Source organism: Nyctereutes procyonoides, unplaced genomic scaffold, assembly GCF_905146905.1.
Source record: "Nyctereutes procyonoides isolate TBG_1078 unplaced genomic scaffold, NYPRO_anot_genome, whole genome shotgun sequence".
NCBI classification, from domain to species: Eukaryota; Metazoa; Chordata; class Mammalia; order Carnivora; family Canidae; genus Nyctereutes; species Nyctereutes procyonoides.
Genome location: NW_026575033.1, coordinates 3,092,920 through 3,111,983, shown reverse-complemented (window position 1 = coordinate 3,111,983; position 19,064 = coordinate 3,092,920). Strand labels below are relative to the sequence as shown.

The 19,064-nt window shown below is 36.5% G+C and overlaps 1 protein-coding gene across 2 annotated transcripts in view; it reads left to right on the top strand.

The window, feature by feature from the left end:
* Positions 1-12,155, top strand: part of ZDHHC20 (zinc finger DHHC-type palmitoyltransferase 20) — a 74,217-nt gene extending 62,062 nt beyond the window's left edge. Inside the window, exons 10-13 of one of the 2 annotated variants that reach the window (XM_055317326.1) lie at positions 4,035-4,124; positions 5,549-5,664; positions 6,966-7,043; positions 8,470-12,155. In XM_055317326.1, the coding sequence (XP_055173301.1) occupies positions 4,035-4,124; positions 5,549-5,664; positions 6,966-7,003 (244 nt within the window). In that variant the 3' untranslated portion in view covers positions 7,004-7,043; positions 8,470-12,155. The remainder of the gene's footprint in view (positions 1-4,034; positions 4,125-5,548; positions 5,665-6,965; positions 7,044-8,469) is intronic. The other variant, XM_055317327.1, reaches the window with a different exon arrangement.
* Positions 12,156-19,064: the final 6,909 nt, after the last annotated feature.

Genomic DNA, 19,064 nt, shown 5'->3' with positions numbered 1-19,064 from the left:
TCCCACATCGGGCTCCCGGTGCATGGAGCCTGCTTCTCCCTCTGCCTGTGTCTCTGCCTCTCTCTCTCTCACTGTGTGCCTATCATAAATAAATAAATAAAAAATTAAAAAAAATTTAAATGAAAGTATATGCTTGAGATGATTCATAGTTTCCTTTTCTCCCAGATTCCTAGCCTTCTTAGGCCACCTATATACCAAAGTCATTACAGAAACGAAAAAATAAAAAATAATTTAAAAATATTTGAAATTCAAATGATATATTTATAAATGTTGAGCTGTATTTCCTATATTTTTGTCTGAAAATAACTTTTTGCTTTCACTTTTGAAAGACATTTTTACTTGACATATAATTCTAGATATTACTTCACTGTCTTCTGGGTTACATTTTTTCTGACAAGAAGTTCACAGTCATTCTTTTTTAAGTGTATGTAATGTGTCTTTGTTTTCACTGGATGCTTTTAAGACATGCTTTTTAACACTAGTTTCATGCAGTTTGATTATGATGTGCTTTGGTATATAGTTTTCTTCATATTTCTTTTCCTTGGAATTAGCTGAGCTTCTTGGAATGGATTTTATAACTTTCACCAAGTTTGGAAAGTATTTTACCATTATTTCTTTAAATACTTAAATTCTGTCATTTCCACCCTCCCCCCATTTACTGCAGGGACTCCGGTTACGTGTGTATTCGAACACAGCTCCCTGATGCACTGGCCATTTTTTGTTCAGTCTTTTTTCTGTGTTTCATTTGATAGATCCTGTTGCTGTATCTTTAAGTGCATCAGTCTCTCCTGTGTACTTTATCATCTCCTGTAATATGAAGGTTTCCACTCTGACAAGATAGAGCACAGACTAGTATTTTTTAAGATTATTTTCTCTACACAGAGATTTCAATGTTGAGTGGTTTTGTTTTGTTTCCTCTTTCTCTTTTTTTTTTTTTAATTTTATTTATTTATTTATTTATTTATGATAGTCACACACAGAGAGAGAGAGAGAGAGAGGCAGAGACATAGGCAGAGGGAGAGGCAGGCTCCATGCACTGGGAGCCCGACGTGGGATTTGATCCCGGGTCTTCAGGATCGCGCCCTGGGCCAAAGGCAGGCGCCAAACCGCTGCGCCACCCAGGGATCCCCTGTTTCCTCTTTCTCTTAAGCTGTTGTTCCATTAACTGCTGGCTTGCATTGTTTTTGATAAGAAATCAGCCTCTCTTTTGTCTTTATTCCACTCTTTATAAATTACTGTCTTTTTTTGCCCTTTGGCTACTTTTATTATTTTTTTTATCTTTATCTCTGATTTTAAGCAGTTTGATGATGTTCTTTGGTGTGGTTTCTTTGTGTTTATCCTCTCGGGTTCATTAGGCTTTTTGGATCTGTGAATTTATAATTTTTATCACATTTAAATAATTTTTATCATGTCTAACCATGCTCTCCCTCCACTGACTTTTTTGGGGCCCTCTTAAATATACATATGTTAAATTGCTTGTGACCCATAGGTCATTGCCATTCTTTACTCCCCCAGGCCCCATCTTTTTTCTCTATCCGCTAAAGTCTGGATAGTCTCTATTGCTATGTCTGTAAGTTCACTGATCTTTTCCTCTATGATGTCTGCTCTGCTGTTAAGCTCATCCAGTGATTTTTTTTTTATTTCAGATTATATATATACACATATATATATATATATATATATGTATATATATATATATATATACATATATATATATATATATATATATACCTGAGCCAAAGGCAGATGCTCAACCACTGAGTCACTCAGGTGTCCCTCAGATATTACATTGTTTTTTATTGTTTAGCTCTAAAAGTTCAGTTTGGTCCTTTTTTATATATATAAATCTTCTATTTCTCTTCTTATATATACATCTTTTTCCTGTTAATTCACAGACATATTTATAATCACTATTTTAAAATATTTGCTTCAGGATGCCTGAGTGGCTCCGTAGTTGAGCATCTACCTTCAGCTCAGGGTGTGATCCCAGAGTTCTGGGATCTAGTCCCACATTGGGCTTCCCACAGGGAGCCTACGTCTCTCTCTACCTATGTCTCTGTCTCTGTCTCTCTCTCTCTGTGTCTCTCATGAATAAATAAATTAAGTATTTGCTTCAAGTTTTCATAGTCATTTCTAGTTCTTTTCTATTAACCATTTTTTTCTTAGTTGTGGATCACATTTTCCTGCTACTTTTCATGTTAGTAATTTTTGGGTTTTTTGTTCGTTTTTTTTTTTATTTTTTTTTATTTTTTTTTCATGTTAGTAATTTTTGATTAGATGGATAGACATTTTGAATTCTGTATATTAAAGTTTGCTGTCTTCTTTGGTAGTTACTTGTGTTTTAGTTTGGTCCTTTTGAGGCTGTCTTAAACTTTGTTAGGCCGTGTTTAGTGTTTATTCTAGGGAAGTTTAGCACTGCAGCAAAGGTGTGAGCCACCTGGAGTGTCTACAGGATCCAGATGTTCAGTAAGATTTCTCTAGTCTGGCTGATCAGATTTAAATACCTTCTAGTGTGATAGGAGCTCTGTGAATTATTCAACTTGTACTTCCCACTTGTTGTTTTCTTAGAATCATATGTGAAGCTTAGCATTCATCAAAACATTCCAGTAAAATGCAGTGCACATTGCTGTAGCCCTTTCTTTGCATATCTCCCTCTTCCTCAGCTCTGTCCAGTAGACTCAAGCCACCTCAGCCTCTTGAAACACCCATCTCTGTCACCTCAATTCAATGAGATTACCTTGTTCTACTTTTTTCCCCTAGTGGTGCTCAGGTCCTAGCAGAAAGCTGGGATTCACTTGGTTGGTTTCTCTTTTTTCAGAGACCACAGTTCTGTGTTGCCTGTTTGGAGAACAGTATTATATACTGTTCGGTTTTCTGGTTGTTCATGACAAATGTCACATTTACCAATTAATCCATCTTGGCTGGAAATGAAAGTCCCCTTTTACATAATTTTGGTACTTTTAAAATGTGAAATTAAGATATGTCTGTACTTTTTGTTAGATTGTAAACTTTTTTTTTTTTTAAGATTTTATTTATTCATGAGAGACACACAGAGAGGCAGAGACACAGGCAGAGGGAGAAGCAGGCTCCATGCAGAGAGCCCAATGTGGGACTAGATCCTGGAACCCCAGGACCACACTCTGAGCCAAAGGCAGACACAACCACTGGGCCACCCAGGCATCCCTAGATTGTAAACTTCTTGAGGGCAAAGATTTTCTTCTGTTTTGTTCACTGTTATATCCCTAGTCCCGATATTACCCAGGGCATCATGGGCATTTAATAAATATTTGTCAAATGAATAAATATTTGGAACTTAACATCTTGAATTTCAGTTTGAGCCTTTATGATGTCTTAAATTATTCTGATGAGCAGGTCAGTTACCCAGATATTTGATTACCTATGTTTGAGGTATCATAATCTTAATAGGCATCATAATTTTAATAAGCATTATAATCTTAATTACCCAAATATTTAAATAGCCAGCTTCCCAGATATTTGAATACCTATGTTTGAGGTATTATAATCTCTATCATAATCATAATCTATTATAGGCATATATTTTTTTAAGATTTTTATTTATTCATTTGAGAGAGAGAAAGGAGAGACTAAGCAAGAGAGAGCTCAAGCAGAGGGAATGGCAGAGGGAAGGAGAAGCAGGCTCCCCAGTGAGCAGGGAGCCAGATGTGGGAATGCGTCCAAGGACCCTGGGATCATGACCAAAACCAAAGGCAGATGCTTAACTGACTGAGCCACCAGGCACCCCAGGCATTATAATCTTTATAGTCTTAATTGATATTGTTGATTAGATATTGATTGGATATTGTTTTAAAATATACATAAATTATGAGAAGAAGGCTTATTTCTTCAATGAGGCTACTAACTTTCTAAATTAGAAAGTTTTAAGAATTATTTTCTGAAATGACAAGTTATGATAATTTCTTTATACTATGCTTTTGAAGAATGGTTGTTAAATTTGACCACCTTAATTTAAGTTAATACAATTTAAATTATTACTGATATTTTTCATTATGCAGCTTGGGTGATGGTTGCAGTTTTCCAACTCGCCTTGTGGGGATGGATCCAGAACAAGCTTCTGTTACAAATCAAAATGAATATGCCAGAAGGTGTGCTTCTGTCATTAAGTTTTTCATTATTCGTTATAAAGCAAACTGTGTGTGTGTGTGTGCGCGTGTCATACATATGTATCTGATAAATACAAGTAATAATTTGTAAGTCAACATAGATAGGGAAAGAGAAATTCTATGTAATTTTTTTTAACTGAGACCTAATGTGTATGTACTTAATATGTTTAGGATAACCATACTTTTTATCATCCAAACCAGAACACTGAAGAGTAAGAAAGAGAATGCTTACTATTAATATTTGAACCAGGACAATCACATATACCTGGAAATGTCTGGGCAAACCAGGAAACATGGCTACCCTAACTCTGCTACATCTTTCTAGAAAACAAAACATTATTTCAAGATTTGATCCTTGGTTTATATCAGCTACATTTTTTTCAAAGAACTTAGTCATCGTATCCACTATTATATTTTGATAAACAGATTTAAACTTCAGTGTAGAGATAATATTAATGAGGATTTCAGAAATACAAATGTAAAAATCCCTCTTAGAAGATTTTTCTTTAAAAAAATTTTTTTCTTTTTAGCATTTGTGTGGCAAGCAAACTCATAAATTCAAAGAAATAGTTCATTTTAAATGAAATATTAAAGAAGATAGAGATATTTCTGTCAAAGTAAAATAGTTGAATTTTTTATAGGACAGAAATAAATTGTGGGGAAGGAGGGATTATAAATTCCAAGCCAGCCTATTAATACCGCAATATAGACCTTCAAACCTCCATTCTTAGGACCTTAGAACTCTAACATTTATTGTGAGTCCAAACAAGTCCCTAAAACTGTGTGAGACTGAGCTTCCATCTCTATAAAATGAGGATAACCATATGTACCTCCAGGGGTTATTGTGAAGGTTGACATCATATGTATAAAGCACCTAGCACAGTGTCTGGCCCATAGTAAGTACATAAGAACTACTAGTTCCCTTTTCCTTCTGTTTCTCCATTCCCTTCCTCCCTGGATCTCTTAGCAAGAAAAGTAAGTCTACGCTAAATCACTAAATCATTTTTTCCCCTTAGATCTAAACTGCAGAGGTAGAAAGCAGAAAACTTGGGAAATGACAGGTAATTTTTTTGTCCTGGCCACAGACATAGATCCTCACCTTGTGCTACTACCTTATGGCTTTTGATTAACACATTTTAAAAGTTTCACACCAGCCTCTGAAGCTTTTTCCTTTTGTCTAATTGTTTTCATTGGCACTGTTGGAATATAGATTTTGGGTCTAAGAGCCATTCAGTTGGGGGCCGGGGGTATATTTTTCTTTTGAAGATAGGGTTTTTTTAGAGTGCTGAGATCTCATGAGTTGCCCTCACATATTTAGGAGAAGGAATACTAATTTGCTGCTTATTAATAAAGTGTCCTTAATTGAGCATTAAACTATTTACTAAATTACCTCTTCCTCTTTTCAGTATTGGCTCAAATCAACCCTTTCCCATCAAACCGCTTAGTGAATCAAAAAACCGATTATTGGACAGTGAATCTCAGTGGATAGAGAATGGATCTGAAGAAAGCACTGTCAGATCAGGTAATACTTGTCATTTAAAAACAGTGCTTTTCCTGGTTAAAATGAAGATCAAACAAATTTAACAAATGTGGAAAAATTAAAACAACATGGTATTTTATACTAAGCTATGTGAGACTTTTTAATAAAATATCTTACAAATGGGGCATCAGTGTTTATTGGTAGCTTTTATAGAGAAAGGTTTTGATAAGTGTAGTGGCTACTGCTGTGTTTTGTTCTGTTTACAGGTGGGATTTTCTTTTGTTACCCAGGTGCATATTTCTTTACCTCCAATGTAGAACGTTCTTTTGGCCTTCACTGTTCTGAGTAACATTTAAACAAGGTTATTTTCTTAGGGTCTTAACTTTACTTATTTGAAAATAATTTTTGAAACGCTTTGTAGTCAAAAATAAATAATTAAAAATTTTAAAAAATAAGAAATGCATTGTAGTCATTGCTGCCTTAGTATAAAAAGAATAAACTGAATATATTTTAACCTTTTCTTGATAACTCAATCATTTCCTGAATTATAGATGCATCATAGAACAGTTGGTAAGACAGAAGTGGTTTCTCAAACTAGATTGGGTTTTTATTTTATTTTTATTTTTTATTTATTTTTTAAAAATATTTTATTTATTCATGAGAGACACAAAGAAAGAGAGAGAGAGGCAGAGACACAGTAGAGGGAGAAGCAGGCTCCAGGCAGGGAGCCCGATGTGGGACTCAATCCCGAGTCTCCAGGATCATGCCCTGGGCTGCAGGCAGGCACTAAACCGCTGAGCCACCCAGGCTGCCCCAGATTGGGTTTTTAACAAAGCTTGGCCACTTAATAGGCATTACAATCTAAAATATATGTGTGGCGTTTTTCATCAGCACTAATAATAACATTGTCATCATCTTGCACTGTGGGAAAATGGTTTGGAAATACCCTAAAACTTGAAAACTGTCAGAATTTCTGATTCTTTTTTCTTTTTGGCTTTTAGCAGCACTTAAGTTATTCTCTTGAATTAGTGTCATTAGGATCTTCATTAGGACCATTAGACCCCATATAGGTCGAGGGAAAAATTCCTTTCATGGGCTTTGTAATCATTGCTGAACATCTTTAAAAGCCAATGGACATTTTTGCAAATATAAGCGTAAAACCAGATTTTCAGCTCTTAGTGCTGACTGACTTCTGGGTTCTCAAAGAGGATAAATGGTTGACACCGTAAGTCTATTTAATGCTTACATAAGAGTTGCTTTTTTGTAATGATCAATTTTACCATTTAGCCGGAAACATAACACTTCTTTTTTTTGTCCTGTCATATATAATTATGTGCTTACAGGGACAAATAACCATGTTACAGTGGCAATAGAAAATTGAGTACCACTTGTTCATAACTAATCATTTGAATAAGAGCAAGGTAAGACAGTATAAAGGTAATTTCCTTGAACAAATGCAGTTATTTGCATGTTTGTACTCTCCAACAATTTGCAAGTCAGTTTTTTTTAACTCTTTTAATTATATCAGCAAAATTAGGTAGGTCAAAAGAGATAGGTAGTTCAGAAGCGATTGGATGGTAACAGCTGCTTAAATCCCATTTTTCTTACCACTCCTAGTGCAATCTTTGTAAATATGTATGGTTAGATTAATTAAGAAACTAAAAACTGGTGTGGATTGATATGTGAACAACTAATCTTTTCAGTAAACAGTGTCTTGCTAGCTGTTTAAGAAAGAATGACTAATTAGGCTGCAAAAAAGACTGAAGAAGTTCACTGATGTGACTTAGTTGGAAAAGACAGAACAAAAGAGCAGTTTACCCTAGCCAGCCACACTGATCAGCTACTATCTGGCTAGCTCTGAGATAATAGCCAGAGAAAATTAATTTAAATAGCAATCGAGGACATTCCAGACAGATTAAACATAAACACATAAACGCAGTACCAGCAGTGAGAGTAATGTAACTAACTTGAACTGTGGAGCTGAAGTGAACTCTTGTCTCTCCTGATGCTTTAGAACAAAGACTGCTAAGGAGCTAGCTCCATGACTCAGCAACATATTAGGCAGCTATGAGATTATTTCCAAGTCTTCCTAATAATGTATATTGCTTATCTTTTGTTACATAACAAATTACCACAAACAATTCAAGACAACATCCCTTTATTATCTCAGTTTCTCTGTGTCAAGAATTCATTTTTTTCAGAGTTCTCTGGCATCAATTAGGGGAACGTCTGCTTCCTTGCTCAGCATTTTTCATTAGCATTCAGTTCCGTGTAAAGAACCCAAAGCCTGTGTCAGAAGCCAGAACCTAAGTCCTAGACAGGATCAGAACAGAGGCTCTCAGTCGGGGTTGTGTGAGGCTGGACTCCGAAGATGGTTGGTGATTGTATCATGTGATCGTGTCAACCAGAACTGTGGTTGTGGGATAGCCCCACTTCTAGGATTCTTAATGTGGGTGGAATAATGTGTGATGCTATGCTTGTTGAAAGTCCTCAACAACCTATAAATAATGTTGCTGTGGGTAATTCCCCATATCCTGTCGCAGTCTTAGGAAGGAGCAGGCAAGATGTCTCCTTAGATTACATCCAAGTTAACAGTTAAAGGAGAACTGTAAGAATCTGCATCTTTTCAAACGCTCTCTTGATTGCTTCAGAGGAAGAAAGCAATGTCACTTATTTACTGTTTATAAAAAATCTTTGTTATTACAATATTAGTACTATTAAAATATTTATTTCCTATCTTATTTTAGCAGCTTTATACCTTTGCCCACAAAACCATTTAATAAATCTTGTTCTTCGAAATATAAAATCAAGTTTTAACCAATAACTCAATTGTTTCTGGTTTTGTAGGTGTATAAAAACGTATTATGGACTGATATTTTCAGTTTTATTTGGAAGAAAATGATCAGTGGAATGGAATAATTGAAATATAACAGAAGATATATTTTTTAAAGAAGGAAGCCTTTGTTCGCCAGATCCACAGGAGCACTACTCCAGAGCAGGAAGATGCCTTAATCCTAAATATACCCATTTGTGCTACATCAACTTACTGCTACAAAAGTGACTTCATTTTACTTTGGAAATAACACTTTTGCTGTTATGAGATGCTACAGTATGAGCTATCAAGTCACATGTTAACATGGCATATGTATTTTTTTGACATTAGAGTTGTTTCTTAGTATCCATATAAATTTTCACTCCAGAAACAAGCTGAAAAGTTGTCTTATGTGAAGTACATGTAGGGCGGTATGGTGGCTGAAGGTGAATAATAATATCCATCTACTTTTGCTTGTACTGTATAAGGAAAAGGAAATAACTTTTTTTTAATTGGGTGTTTGCTAACTTATAATTACTGTTTTATACTTTTCAACATTTATAATAAAGTTTTTTATTGTTAACTATAACACTCAGAAAGATTCAGATATCTAAATATAATTATTTAAAGCATGGAGAACATTTGTATAATTCATTGATGGCTTAGTTCTAAGCATTAATACAACCATGTGATGTAGTGTTGTGCCCAAGGCTTAAAGGAAACTTGGCAGTATAGGAAATATTTTTGGTTCCCTCTACTTTTAAATTACTTTTTTGTTGAACTTTCATGGGTATTTTTATGGGCAGGGAGACAAAATAGAAATATTGGACACAGTAAGAATAGTGGCAGTGGCTAGAAGAAAAGTAAAGAGGAATATAGGCAGGTATTGTAAGCAGTTAAAAATTATTTCTAGGGATGCCTGGGTGGCTCAGCAGCTGGGCGTCTGCTTTCAGCTCAGGGCGTGATCCTGGAGTACCAGGATCGAGTCCTACATCAGGCTCCCTGCATGGAGCCCGCTTCTCCCTCTGCCTCTGTCTCTGCCTCTCTCTCTCTGTCTCTCATGAATAAATAAATAAAGTCTTTAAAAAATTATTTCTAGTCCTAAGGTATTTAGAATGCCACATCCTTTGTTTTTCAAATGTCAGTTTAGGTGATTACTGGAAATTACTTTGAAATGTTTTACAGCATTACTTTAACAGCTTAAACAGTGACTTAAAAGGCAATTTGAACAAGAGTAAAACTGCCTAGTGTAATTTCTGCTTTCTGGAAAGAAATTCTAACTGAAGTATCCAGTCTGTGAGCAGTGGATTCCACTCTTACTTGCAGAATTTTAAATCCGACTTCCTAAATAGCAGCCCCTGTCTGCCTGGTGGACGTGCATCTCCCTTTTCCTCTTGAAATGCAATCTAAGCAACAGAAATTGTAGCATTAATTCTGAGGGAAAATACTGTATCCTGTAAAGGAGAAACAAGGTAGAAATGTTATTCCTTACTTACCCTGTTTAGTCAAATATACACACAGAGATCAAAATAATTGATTGCTTCCTGTATTGGGTGGAGAGAAATCTTAACCCGCATCTGTAAATATCAACTGATACAGTTTCCCTGTCTGTAAATGGAATTGGGGAGAAAGGGGTGTTATGCATGAGTTGGACTGGATGACCTCTCAAATTCTTTGATTCCTGATTTTGCAAAAGTAACCTTACATTTCATTCATCAAACAAATATTCTGTGTGCCAAACATATGCTAGGGATAGCTCTGTCATTTCCTAATGTAGCATAAATTTTATAGTCACCTATTCCAGATACTCACCTTAGAGGATTTGTCTAATTATGTTGGCTATACTAATATTAGATTTTAAAAGGTTGTAATGTTTTTTTCCCTTGAACCAAAGGAATGAGTTAGCTTTGAAAATACAGTTTGGAATACTATTATAATGATTCTTGTACCTTTATTTCAACTTTGTTGTCTTAATAATTTTGACTCTAGAAAACTTCTAAGTATGAGAGCTAAGCGATAACAAAACATCACTTCATTTTGGCATTTTGTGTATTATAAGGAAATTGTGAATGTTTAAACCTACTTAACTACTTTCAGAATTGTTCTGGTACTTTTTGTGAGTATTTCTACATTTAGATCAAAGGATTTGCATGCACCTGATTAACAGTTGAGGAAACAAGAATTTCCCCTTTAACCTATCCAGGCACTTTTGTGGTGGTATATCTTTCTCTTTTAAGTTGTATTTCACATCATCTTTAATAGCATAGCAAACACCTTTCCAGAAATTTTCACTTAAAGCTTCTTGCTTTAGTTACCTTTGCTTTAGTTTATGGCCAACATTTTCCCAAATGCTAAATATTTGGCTGTTTTTTTCATACATATTAATGGTCGTTCAGCAAGGGCCTACACGCAGCATGGGAGTCAGGACAAGGCTGCCTCTTTGGTATTTCAACTGGTATTGACTAGTTCTGTCAACTCTTTGCAAGGGAAAAGGTCAAATGAAGGCCTTCAAAATGTACTAGTACATCTTTGGTCCATCAAATACTTTGAATAGTTGTGGTGTGATATGTAAGGAAAATAAAGTTGAATTTCAGGTCTTGCCATTGCCATTAAAGACAAATTCCACAAAGTCGTGGTTTTACCTGGGTACAGATTTACTTGAATATTCAGTACCTGAGGCATCTGACCAGTGTAACTATGCCAAACCAAAGAGCAGCTGCAGTACAATAGTTATTAAACAGGAACACGTTTACAGAGTTTAGTTCCATCTTTACATGTGGATGATTTTTTAAAACCTTTTTACATATTGAATGGTTTTGATCCAATGTGTCATAAGTGAATTTAACTGTGTAAGGTTAGGTTAAATCAAATATGCAATGTTTACTTGAATTTTATTTCTTTTAGAAAGATTCTGACTATGTTTACAGGATTGTTCAAATTAAAGATTATCAGACACATGAGATGTCCATTCAATAATCTTTAAAGCAAATGTATATTAAGGGCTTAGTGTTAGGATCTGTATATTTGGGGCACTGAATAGACAGTGACTTACCAATATGTTTTGCTTACATTTTGTTCTAGGACTAGCACTGCTGTCAATGGAAACTATTTTTAAAATAATCTGTTACTAAGAAATTAATCATATTTTTGCATTTCAGCCAAAATAAAGATCATATCTAATAATTTGTAAGATATAATATGTAAGCCTGAAATCCATGTGTGTTTCATATGATCTGAACTGTATTTTCCAATCAAAATTAAAAATGCAATATAGATTCAGAAAGGTCCATATTTTTCTAATGACATCATTTTATATTTTGTTGGGTTGCATAAAGAAGCAAGGAATTGTATTTGTATTAAAAGATTAAGAAAGCTATTAGTCAAGTTTATTATATTTGTACATGATTGCAGATGAGGCTATACCCATTTCAAAGAAAAGATGGACACTATTTTCAAGTAATCTTTAATATGTTTTTATAGACACGAATTTGAAATACAGTTTACTTTGGTTGTCTTTACTTATCAAGTACTGTAAGTAAGTCTTGTATTTGTTTCTCATAAGTGTAATCCTGGACCATGACTTCATGTTAAGTCTTTGCTTTGTCTTTTGGATGGCCTAACCTACATTAACATGAAGGCTGAACATTTTTAAACTTTTTTTTTCAAAAGTCATAATAATGATTTACTTTATTAATAAACAAAATAAAGTCCTGAAAGAACATTTTGGTGGTGGCGGTGGTGTTGTTATAAAGTGGTATTTACCAAATGAGAGAATAACTATTATTTTGGTCATCCTGAAAATTTGGTAAAATAGTGTTTAGAGAATTAGCTAATAATTTAGGATAATGACATCTAAGACAGGTACTATTTGAGTGCAGCGGTATTTTAATTTATGTAGGCCAGAGGTATAGATTGCTTTATTCAAAGGTTTTAAATTTGCTTTTACTGAACATAAATTGATTTTCAATTCAAAAGTCACTTTAAGGTTGTATGAACCTTTGAAACACTGTAAGAGTTGTTGGACTATGGCTCTCAAAATGCTGAATGAGTTTTATTTTGTGCAGAATTCTTTTCAACATTTTTCTAATTGCCTTCCGAATCAACAAAGTTTTGATATATTTGAGGCTGCTCAATGAAACAGGAAGCTCTGAGAGCTATGATTCCCAGTTTTTAGACTAGCAAAATTTCAGAACCTTCACAGGAACCAGTAGGGGCCAGTAGAGATAAAGCAACCTTTATGTTTGTTTTTTGGAGGATAGAGGGTAATTTACTGTGTTTGGGGTAGGAAGCAGGACAGACTACTACATCACATTGGTTTTACTTTTCTCACTTCTTAATAAGCTAACTTTTTAGAGCCATTCTGGAAAAGTTGAGTGATGTTGGCCTCTTTTACCTATTTTATGCTCATGCACCCCAGAATCTAGAGACAGAATTAACATTTAGTTTTTCCTGAGTAACAGGTTTTTATGGATATTTTAACCATCCTATGAAGTTAACTTCATTTTCTTTAACCTCTCTATATCAGTGCCTTCCATCTGATAAAGAGGATTTAAGTGCTGTTTCCACTCCTTAATTTACCACCTATTCTTCAAGCAAGAATGTCACCTCTCAGTCCATTCTCCAGTAAGTTAATTCTTTTCATGTAGGATTTTCAATCCAATAGCATGCTTTCTTCACACTTCCCCATGACCTCCAAACCAAGTTAGTTCTCTGTGTTGCCCAAAGTACCATACATTGTTCTATTACTAATTTAATTTAGCCATATATTGGTCATATGTACTTTCAGGTCAACTCACTAGGTTATAAATTTTTGAGGATTTTTTTTTGTACTAACTATCCTTAAAATGAGCATTGAAGTTCAAAAAAGAATTGTAAGGAATTTCATGTTCATTAATCTGTGATGTCCCAAGTTTTCAAAGAAAAGTGAGCATGACAGCCTATAAAATTATCCCAAATTTGAAAAATATTTGTTAAAAAATCATTCATACATTTCGTTGAGAATGTAAATTTACAGTGCAGCATCATTGGAGAGCAGTTTGGCAGTATCAAGTCTTCAAATGCCTGTATTCTCTGACCTATCAGTTCTACTTTGGGGAATTTTATGGATTTACTTCTGCATTATGAACAGTACCTAAGGATATTAGTTGCAGAGCTGTTTGAAACGACAAAAGACTGCAAACAGCATGTCCCACCACCATCTATGGTGACAGACAAGAGAGTATCTGAAAGGATACACAATGAACTATTACTCGGGTTGCCTCCAGAGGAAATGAGGCATCAGCCATAGATTACATCTCACTCTCTGCCCTTTCATACTATTTTATTTTTATATTATGTGTGGATGTTACTTTTAAAAAAGTAAAATGGGTTAGACATTCTATAGATCAGTGAGGGAGAAATAGGTTGTTTGATATATAATGCTGGACCAACATGCTAGCCATCTGGGGAAAAATGAAGTTGCTCTATCCTTCACATCTTATATCGGAACAAATCCACTTGTTCCATGAACTTGATTAGACATTAGAAAATGAAAACAAATACTGCAGAAAAAACATGGGTAACATTTTATAATGGGCTAGGAAAGGTATTTCTAAGTGGACACAACACTGGTAGTGATGAAGGAAAACAGATATGAGTACATGGGAACCTAAGAGGAAAACTAGCACTGATAAGAAAAAATGGAACTAGAACAAATTCACAAAAGAAATAAGGATCAATAATAGCATCTAGAAAGATGCTTGGCTTCCTTAAAGAAACACCGGTGAGATTATTTTTGTCTCAGATACACAATAGCCAGTGTTGCTGAGGTTACGGGCAAAGTAGCATTTTGATAATATAAAATGGCATAATTTCACTAAAAAAGTAATTTGGCAATCTGTGTCTAAGTTTCACTGTGCATAATCTTGGTACTGGCCACTGTACTCTTAGAGATACACCCATAAGGCTGATTGCTTGAGAAAGCAGTAAGGACATGAGGAAAAGCAGTACATGTTCATTTATAGGGAGGCAGCTAAATTATGTTACTCTTTTCCAGAGACTGCAATGAAGCCATTTACGGAAGGTCTTGTATAGCCATATACATAAAAACTGAAGTATCTCCATGGGGAAGATCTCGAAGACATTAAATGAAATGATCAACTTGCAGAGCTCTACATATATAGTCCGATCCCACCTAGAGCTTCCAGAGTGCCTTTGAGTACTGTGCCTGTGTGCTCAAACTCAGCCTATTCATTTAGCACCTGCTCCTGAGGATGGGTGAGTGCTGGGACCAGAGGGAGTGCAGAGCCACAGGCCTCCCTGCCCTCCAGGGCTGACTTGGGTGGAGTGGCAGCTGCCCCTCGCCTTCTGGCTGCTGGGGGAATATGCTCACCAGGACCTCTGCACTGAGATGGGAAGGAACGCTCCTGTCCTGAACCGGCCAGGGCCTAGGCAGGCAGAGGCAGAGCCCAAGACATCAGCGGGCCTCTGGGCATTCTCAGTACAGGCAATGAAATGCCAGCTTATGATGTGCCTTGTGGCCGCCCGGAAGTGACGACCATCTGTTTGGAAGATTTCCCAACTATCACCCCATGCACAGCATGTGCACGAGCTACTGTAAGCCTTGCTCTCAGCCTTTTAAAATAAACCTTGAAGCCCATGTTTACATGTTTACATGTTTATGACATGTAGCCTTTGTAGATGCAGAGAAGCTGTCCACATCTGCTAAAAGTACAGTTAGAGAAAGAACTTGTGATCTTTTTGTTTAAATTCGCTCAAGAGGCACATCATCTGGAAATGACCTTTGGAAATGCAATCTCTACGTCCGGTTTTAGATTCAGGTCCTTATCTGTGTCCAGAGTTGGAAGACAGAAGCGGGGAACGGCTTCCATAGGATGTCTGTGTTAGAGCCATTTTCAGTGTGTGGCCTATCAGCACTCCCAGATATAGTGTGTATAATGATTAAACTTCAGTCCTTAGTTAAAGTACGTAGCTTTTCTAGATGTTTAGATGTGCTCATCGTACTTAACAGTAGATAGAGGGTTGATATTTCGCTATTCTTAGACTGTCTAATAGAAACATTGAACCACTTTGAAAAATAACTTATACTTTTCACTAAGTAAATGGAGGACTGTGAGAAGGGAATCATGCATATTTCCTGTAATGCTGTATATGTGGTGTATATACTAGAAAAGGATGTGCTCTAATTTCATATGACAGATGATTGATAAATACACAGAGTGAACGTTGTAGATCCATATTTTAACACCTGTCTTTCTAGACACTTATAGTAAAATAATGTGTTTTTTATACTTCTTTTTTGGTTGTTAAATTCAAAACCAAATACGCTGTGATGGAATTTATATTAAAAAAAAAAAAGGACTGTCCTCCAGAACTGATGTTTTAATCCATCTCTTTGAGCTGCATCACATTTATGAACTCTACTGGAAAAGTCACAAAAGAATGTCTGAAAGGAAAGATCCTATGCCATCTGTTCATTTTTAGAAAATACTACAAATTATACTTGGTTCTATATGTGTGGGGTTTTGGGGCTTTTGGAGGTTTTGTTTTGCTTGGGGTTGTTAAGTGATCCTTTATTGAAATGCTTTTTTTTTTTTTTTTTTTGCAGTTCTTAACTAGCTTGGCATCACACTGCTCCACTATTGACATCAGCTATGATGTGGTGAGGGTGGTGGCTGTCAACATCGCAGTCCATAGGTGGATCAGGCGCCAGGATCTCCTTAATGGTTCCAGAGTGCTCTCTGGCTAAAGAATGGTGCCACATCTGTCAGCACTGTTGACAGTCTCAGCAAAAGTGACATTTCCACTGTGCTTAATGCTTTTCTGCTACTTTCTGTCTCTTGGTGGGTCTTTGAGGACTTTGATAATCAGGGCAGAAGCAGAAGGGACCACTTCAGTCTGGGCCTGTCCCTTCTGAATGGTTCATTTCACAGTCATCTTCAGACCGACCCTTCCAGTCACCAGTTGCCTTGATGATGTCATTACTAACCCTTTCTGGAGACCGACTGGGGGGCCCATCTTAGGAGGCAGGGCAGACATGGCACCAGCTTCCCCACAAATGCACCTCTGCTATGCGAGTTCCATCTCACTGGGCTCTAACCTAGGCAGCATAGTGGAGGCAGCTGGTGCCGGAGGAACCCAAATTCAGGACGACTGAAGAGACTTGCACCTTGGCCTCCTCAGAGCCAAAAGCCAAAAGGTCTATATGTGTGTTTTCTTTAACTTTTGTAGTGAATGAAATTTTCTTGTTTTGAAACACCCTAAGTTTTTAGATGTCTTAGGGTGATGACCCATGATATAGAGCTAGTGAAATAACATTTTATAAATACCTTCCTGTTTAATTTTATGTAAAATTGGAGAAATATTTTATAGGTGGAATTGTCAAGCCACCTTTGAGAAGTACACATTTGATGCTTGTTCATTGGTTTGTGAGATAAAAGGAAGTATACGGTTAAGGTTCTAGAAATGTGTTTGTATGTAGGCTATAGCTGCAGGTTGATCCATATCGATCAGCATTTTATATGGCTATAGTTTATAAATACATTGTTGAACAAATGGAGGGGCGCCTGAGTGGCTCAACTGGTGAAGCATCTCCCTTCGGCTCAGATCATGATCTCAGGGCCCTGGGATGGAGCCCCTCTTTGGGCTTCGTGCTCAGCTGGGAGTCAGCTTCTCCCTCTGCCTCTGCCGCTCCTCCCTGTTCATGAGATTTTTCTCTCTCTCTGTCAAATAAATAAAATCTTTTAAAAAATTATATATTCTGTGCTTTATTGCTTAATGTCTTATTTTACACTGATTTTTAAAAGAGAAAGGACTCTTCTAACTGAAACATTTACAAAGGCCTGATGCTCTTTCCTGCTTCTTAGATGAAATATCTTTTTCACCTACCAAAGACTGGACTACCTCTCTTTATTAACTGAGTTGGTGATGTTCACTCATACTGATAAAAATACTACTGCTTTCAGACTTTGCTGTATATGTGACATATACAATAGAAGAGGATATGCTCTAATTTCATATGACAGAGGGTTGTTAATACTTTTGTATACTTTTTTGGTTAAATTCACAAAGACTTTATAAGAAAGACAGGACATTATTCATGACAAACGAAAAAGTGAAGTATAAAACCATGTGTATGATCCTCAGTCTGTAAAAAGTGTATATGCCTGGATACTGTGGTCTGACATTGTGGTTATAAGTGAATTTGTTTGGGGACCCCTGGGTGGTTCAGCCAGTTGAGCATCTGACTATCAGTTTCAGCTCAGGTCACTATCTCATGGTGGGATGGAGCCCCGCATCGGGCTCAATGCTCAGCAAGGAGCCTACTGAAACATTCTCTCTCCCTTTGCCCCTCCCTCTTGCTCACTTGCTTTCCCTATCTTTCTAAAATAAATCTTTTAGGGCATCCCAGGTGGCTCAGCGGTTTAGTGCTGCCTTCGGTCCAGGGCATGCTTCTGGGAACCCAGGATTGAGTCCCACATCGGGCTCCCTCCATGGAGCCTGCTTCTCCCTCTGCCTGTGTCTCTGCCTCCCCCCCCGTGTCTCTCATAAATAAATAAACAAACAAACAAATAATCTTTAAAAATAATAAAAATAAATCTTTTAAAAAATAAGTGAATTTGTTTTATTATTTAATTATTTCTCAGCTTTATAGGATGAGCACATATTACTTTTAAATTTGAGGAGAAAAACATAAAATTATCAAAGGAGACTGGAAGAAATCACCAAAATGGTTGGGAAAGGGGGAGGAGTAAGCAGGGTCATGGTGAGGGTATCTTCCATGTTTTGTTTTATATGTTATATACTACATGAATCTTTATTTTTTAGATTTAGAGGGAGAGAGAGCAGATGAGGGGGAGAGAGATAAGCCCAAGCAGGCTCCTCACAGAGCTTGGAGCCCAACAGGGGGCTCGATCCCCCAACTCTGAGACCCTGACCTGAGCCAAAATCGAGAGTCGAGAGTCAGACACTTAACTGATTGAGCCACCCAGGCACCCCTCACAAATATTTCAATGTATATATGTTAAAGCCATATGAGAAAGTGGAAAAAAAAGGTTTTTGTGAGAAAAATTTGAGCACTATCTTATTTACCGTGATACCCCCAGTGCCTAGACAAAGTGTCAATCACATAGTAGGCATTCAGGAGCTTCTGAGTGAACAGTGTAATTCCATACATTAAAAACAATGACAGAGAGATCTGGAAGGGTATTATCTTTGTAACCAGGGAAGACAGTTCAGTAGTACCTTCTCTGAGAATGTGGCTGTGGGGTCCTTAGTGGGTAGTGCGAAGGTTTATTTTGCCAGTCCCAGGGCCAGGGCCAGGCATTGAAGCAGGATCCCGCTTGGTGGGACCTGTGCCTGAGAAATAGGCAGCCTTGTGAGTGTGTCTGTATGCAGATAACCATGACAGTGTTATCTGTGACTGGAAAAAATTACAAACAGCTATTTATCCATAATTAAAAGGGATTAAATACTTAATGGATATATCCATTCCATTCTCTTCAATACTGTATCTACATAGACTGACAGGGGAGGTCCATGATACATTGCTAAGTGAAAAAAGTAAGTTCAGACTATCAATGGCAACATGGCAATAACTCCAGTGGATTTGAAGGAATTATGCAGAGCAAAA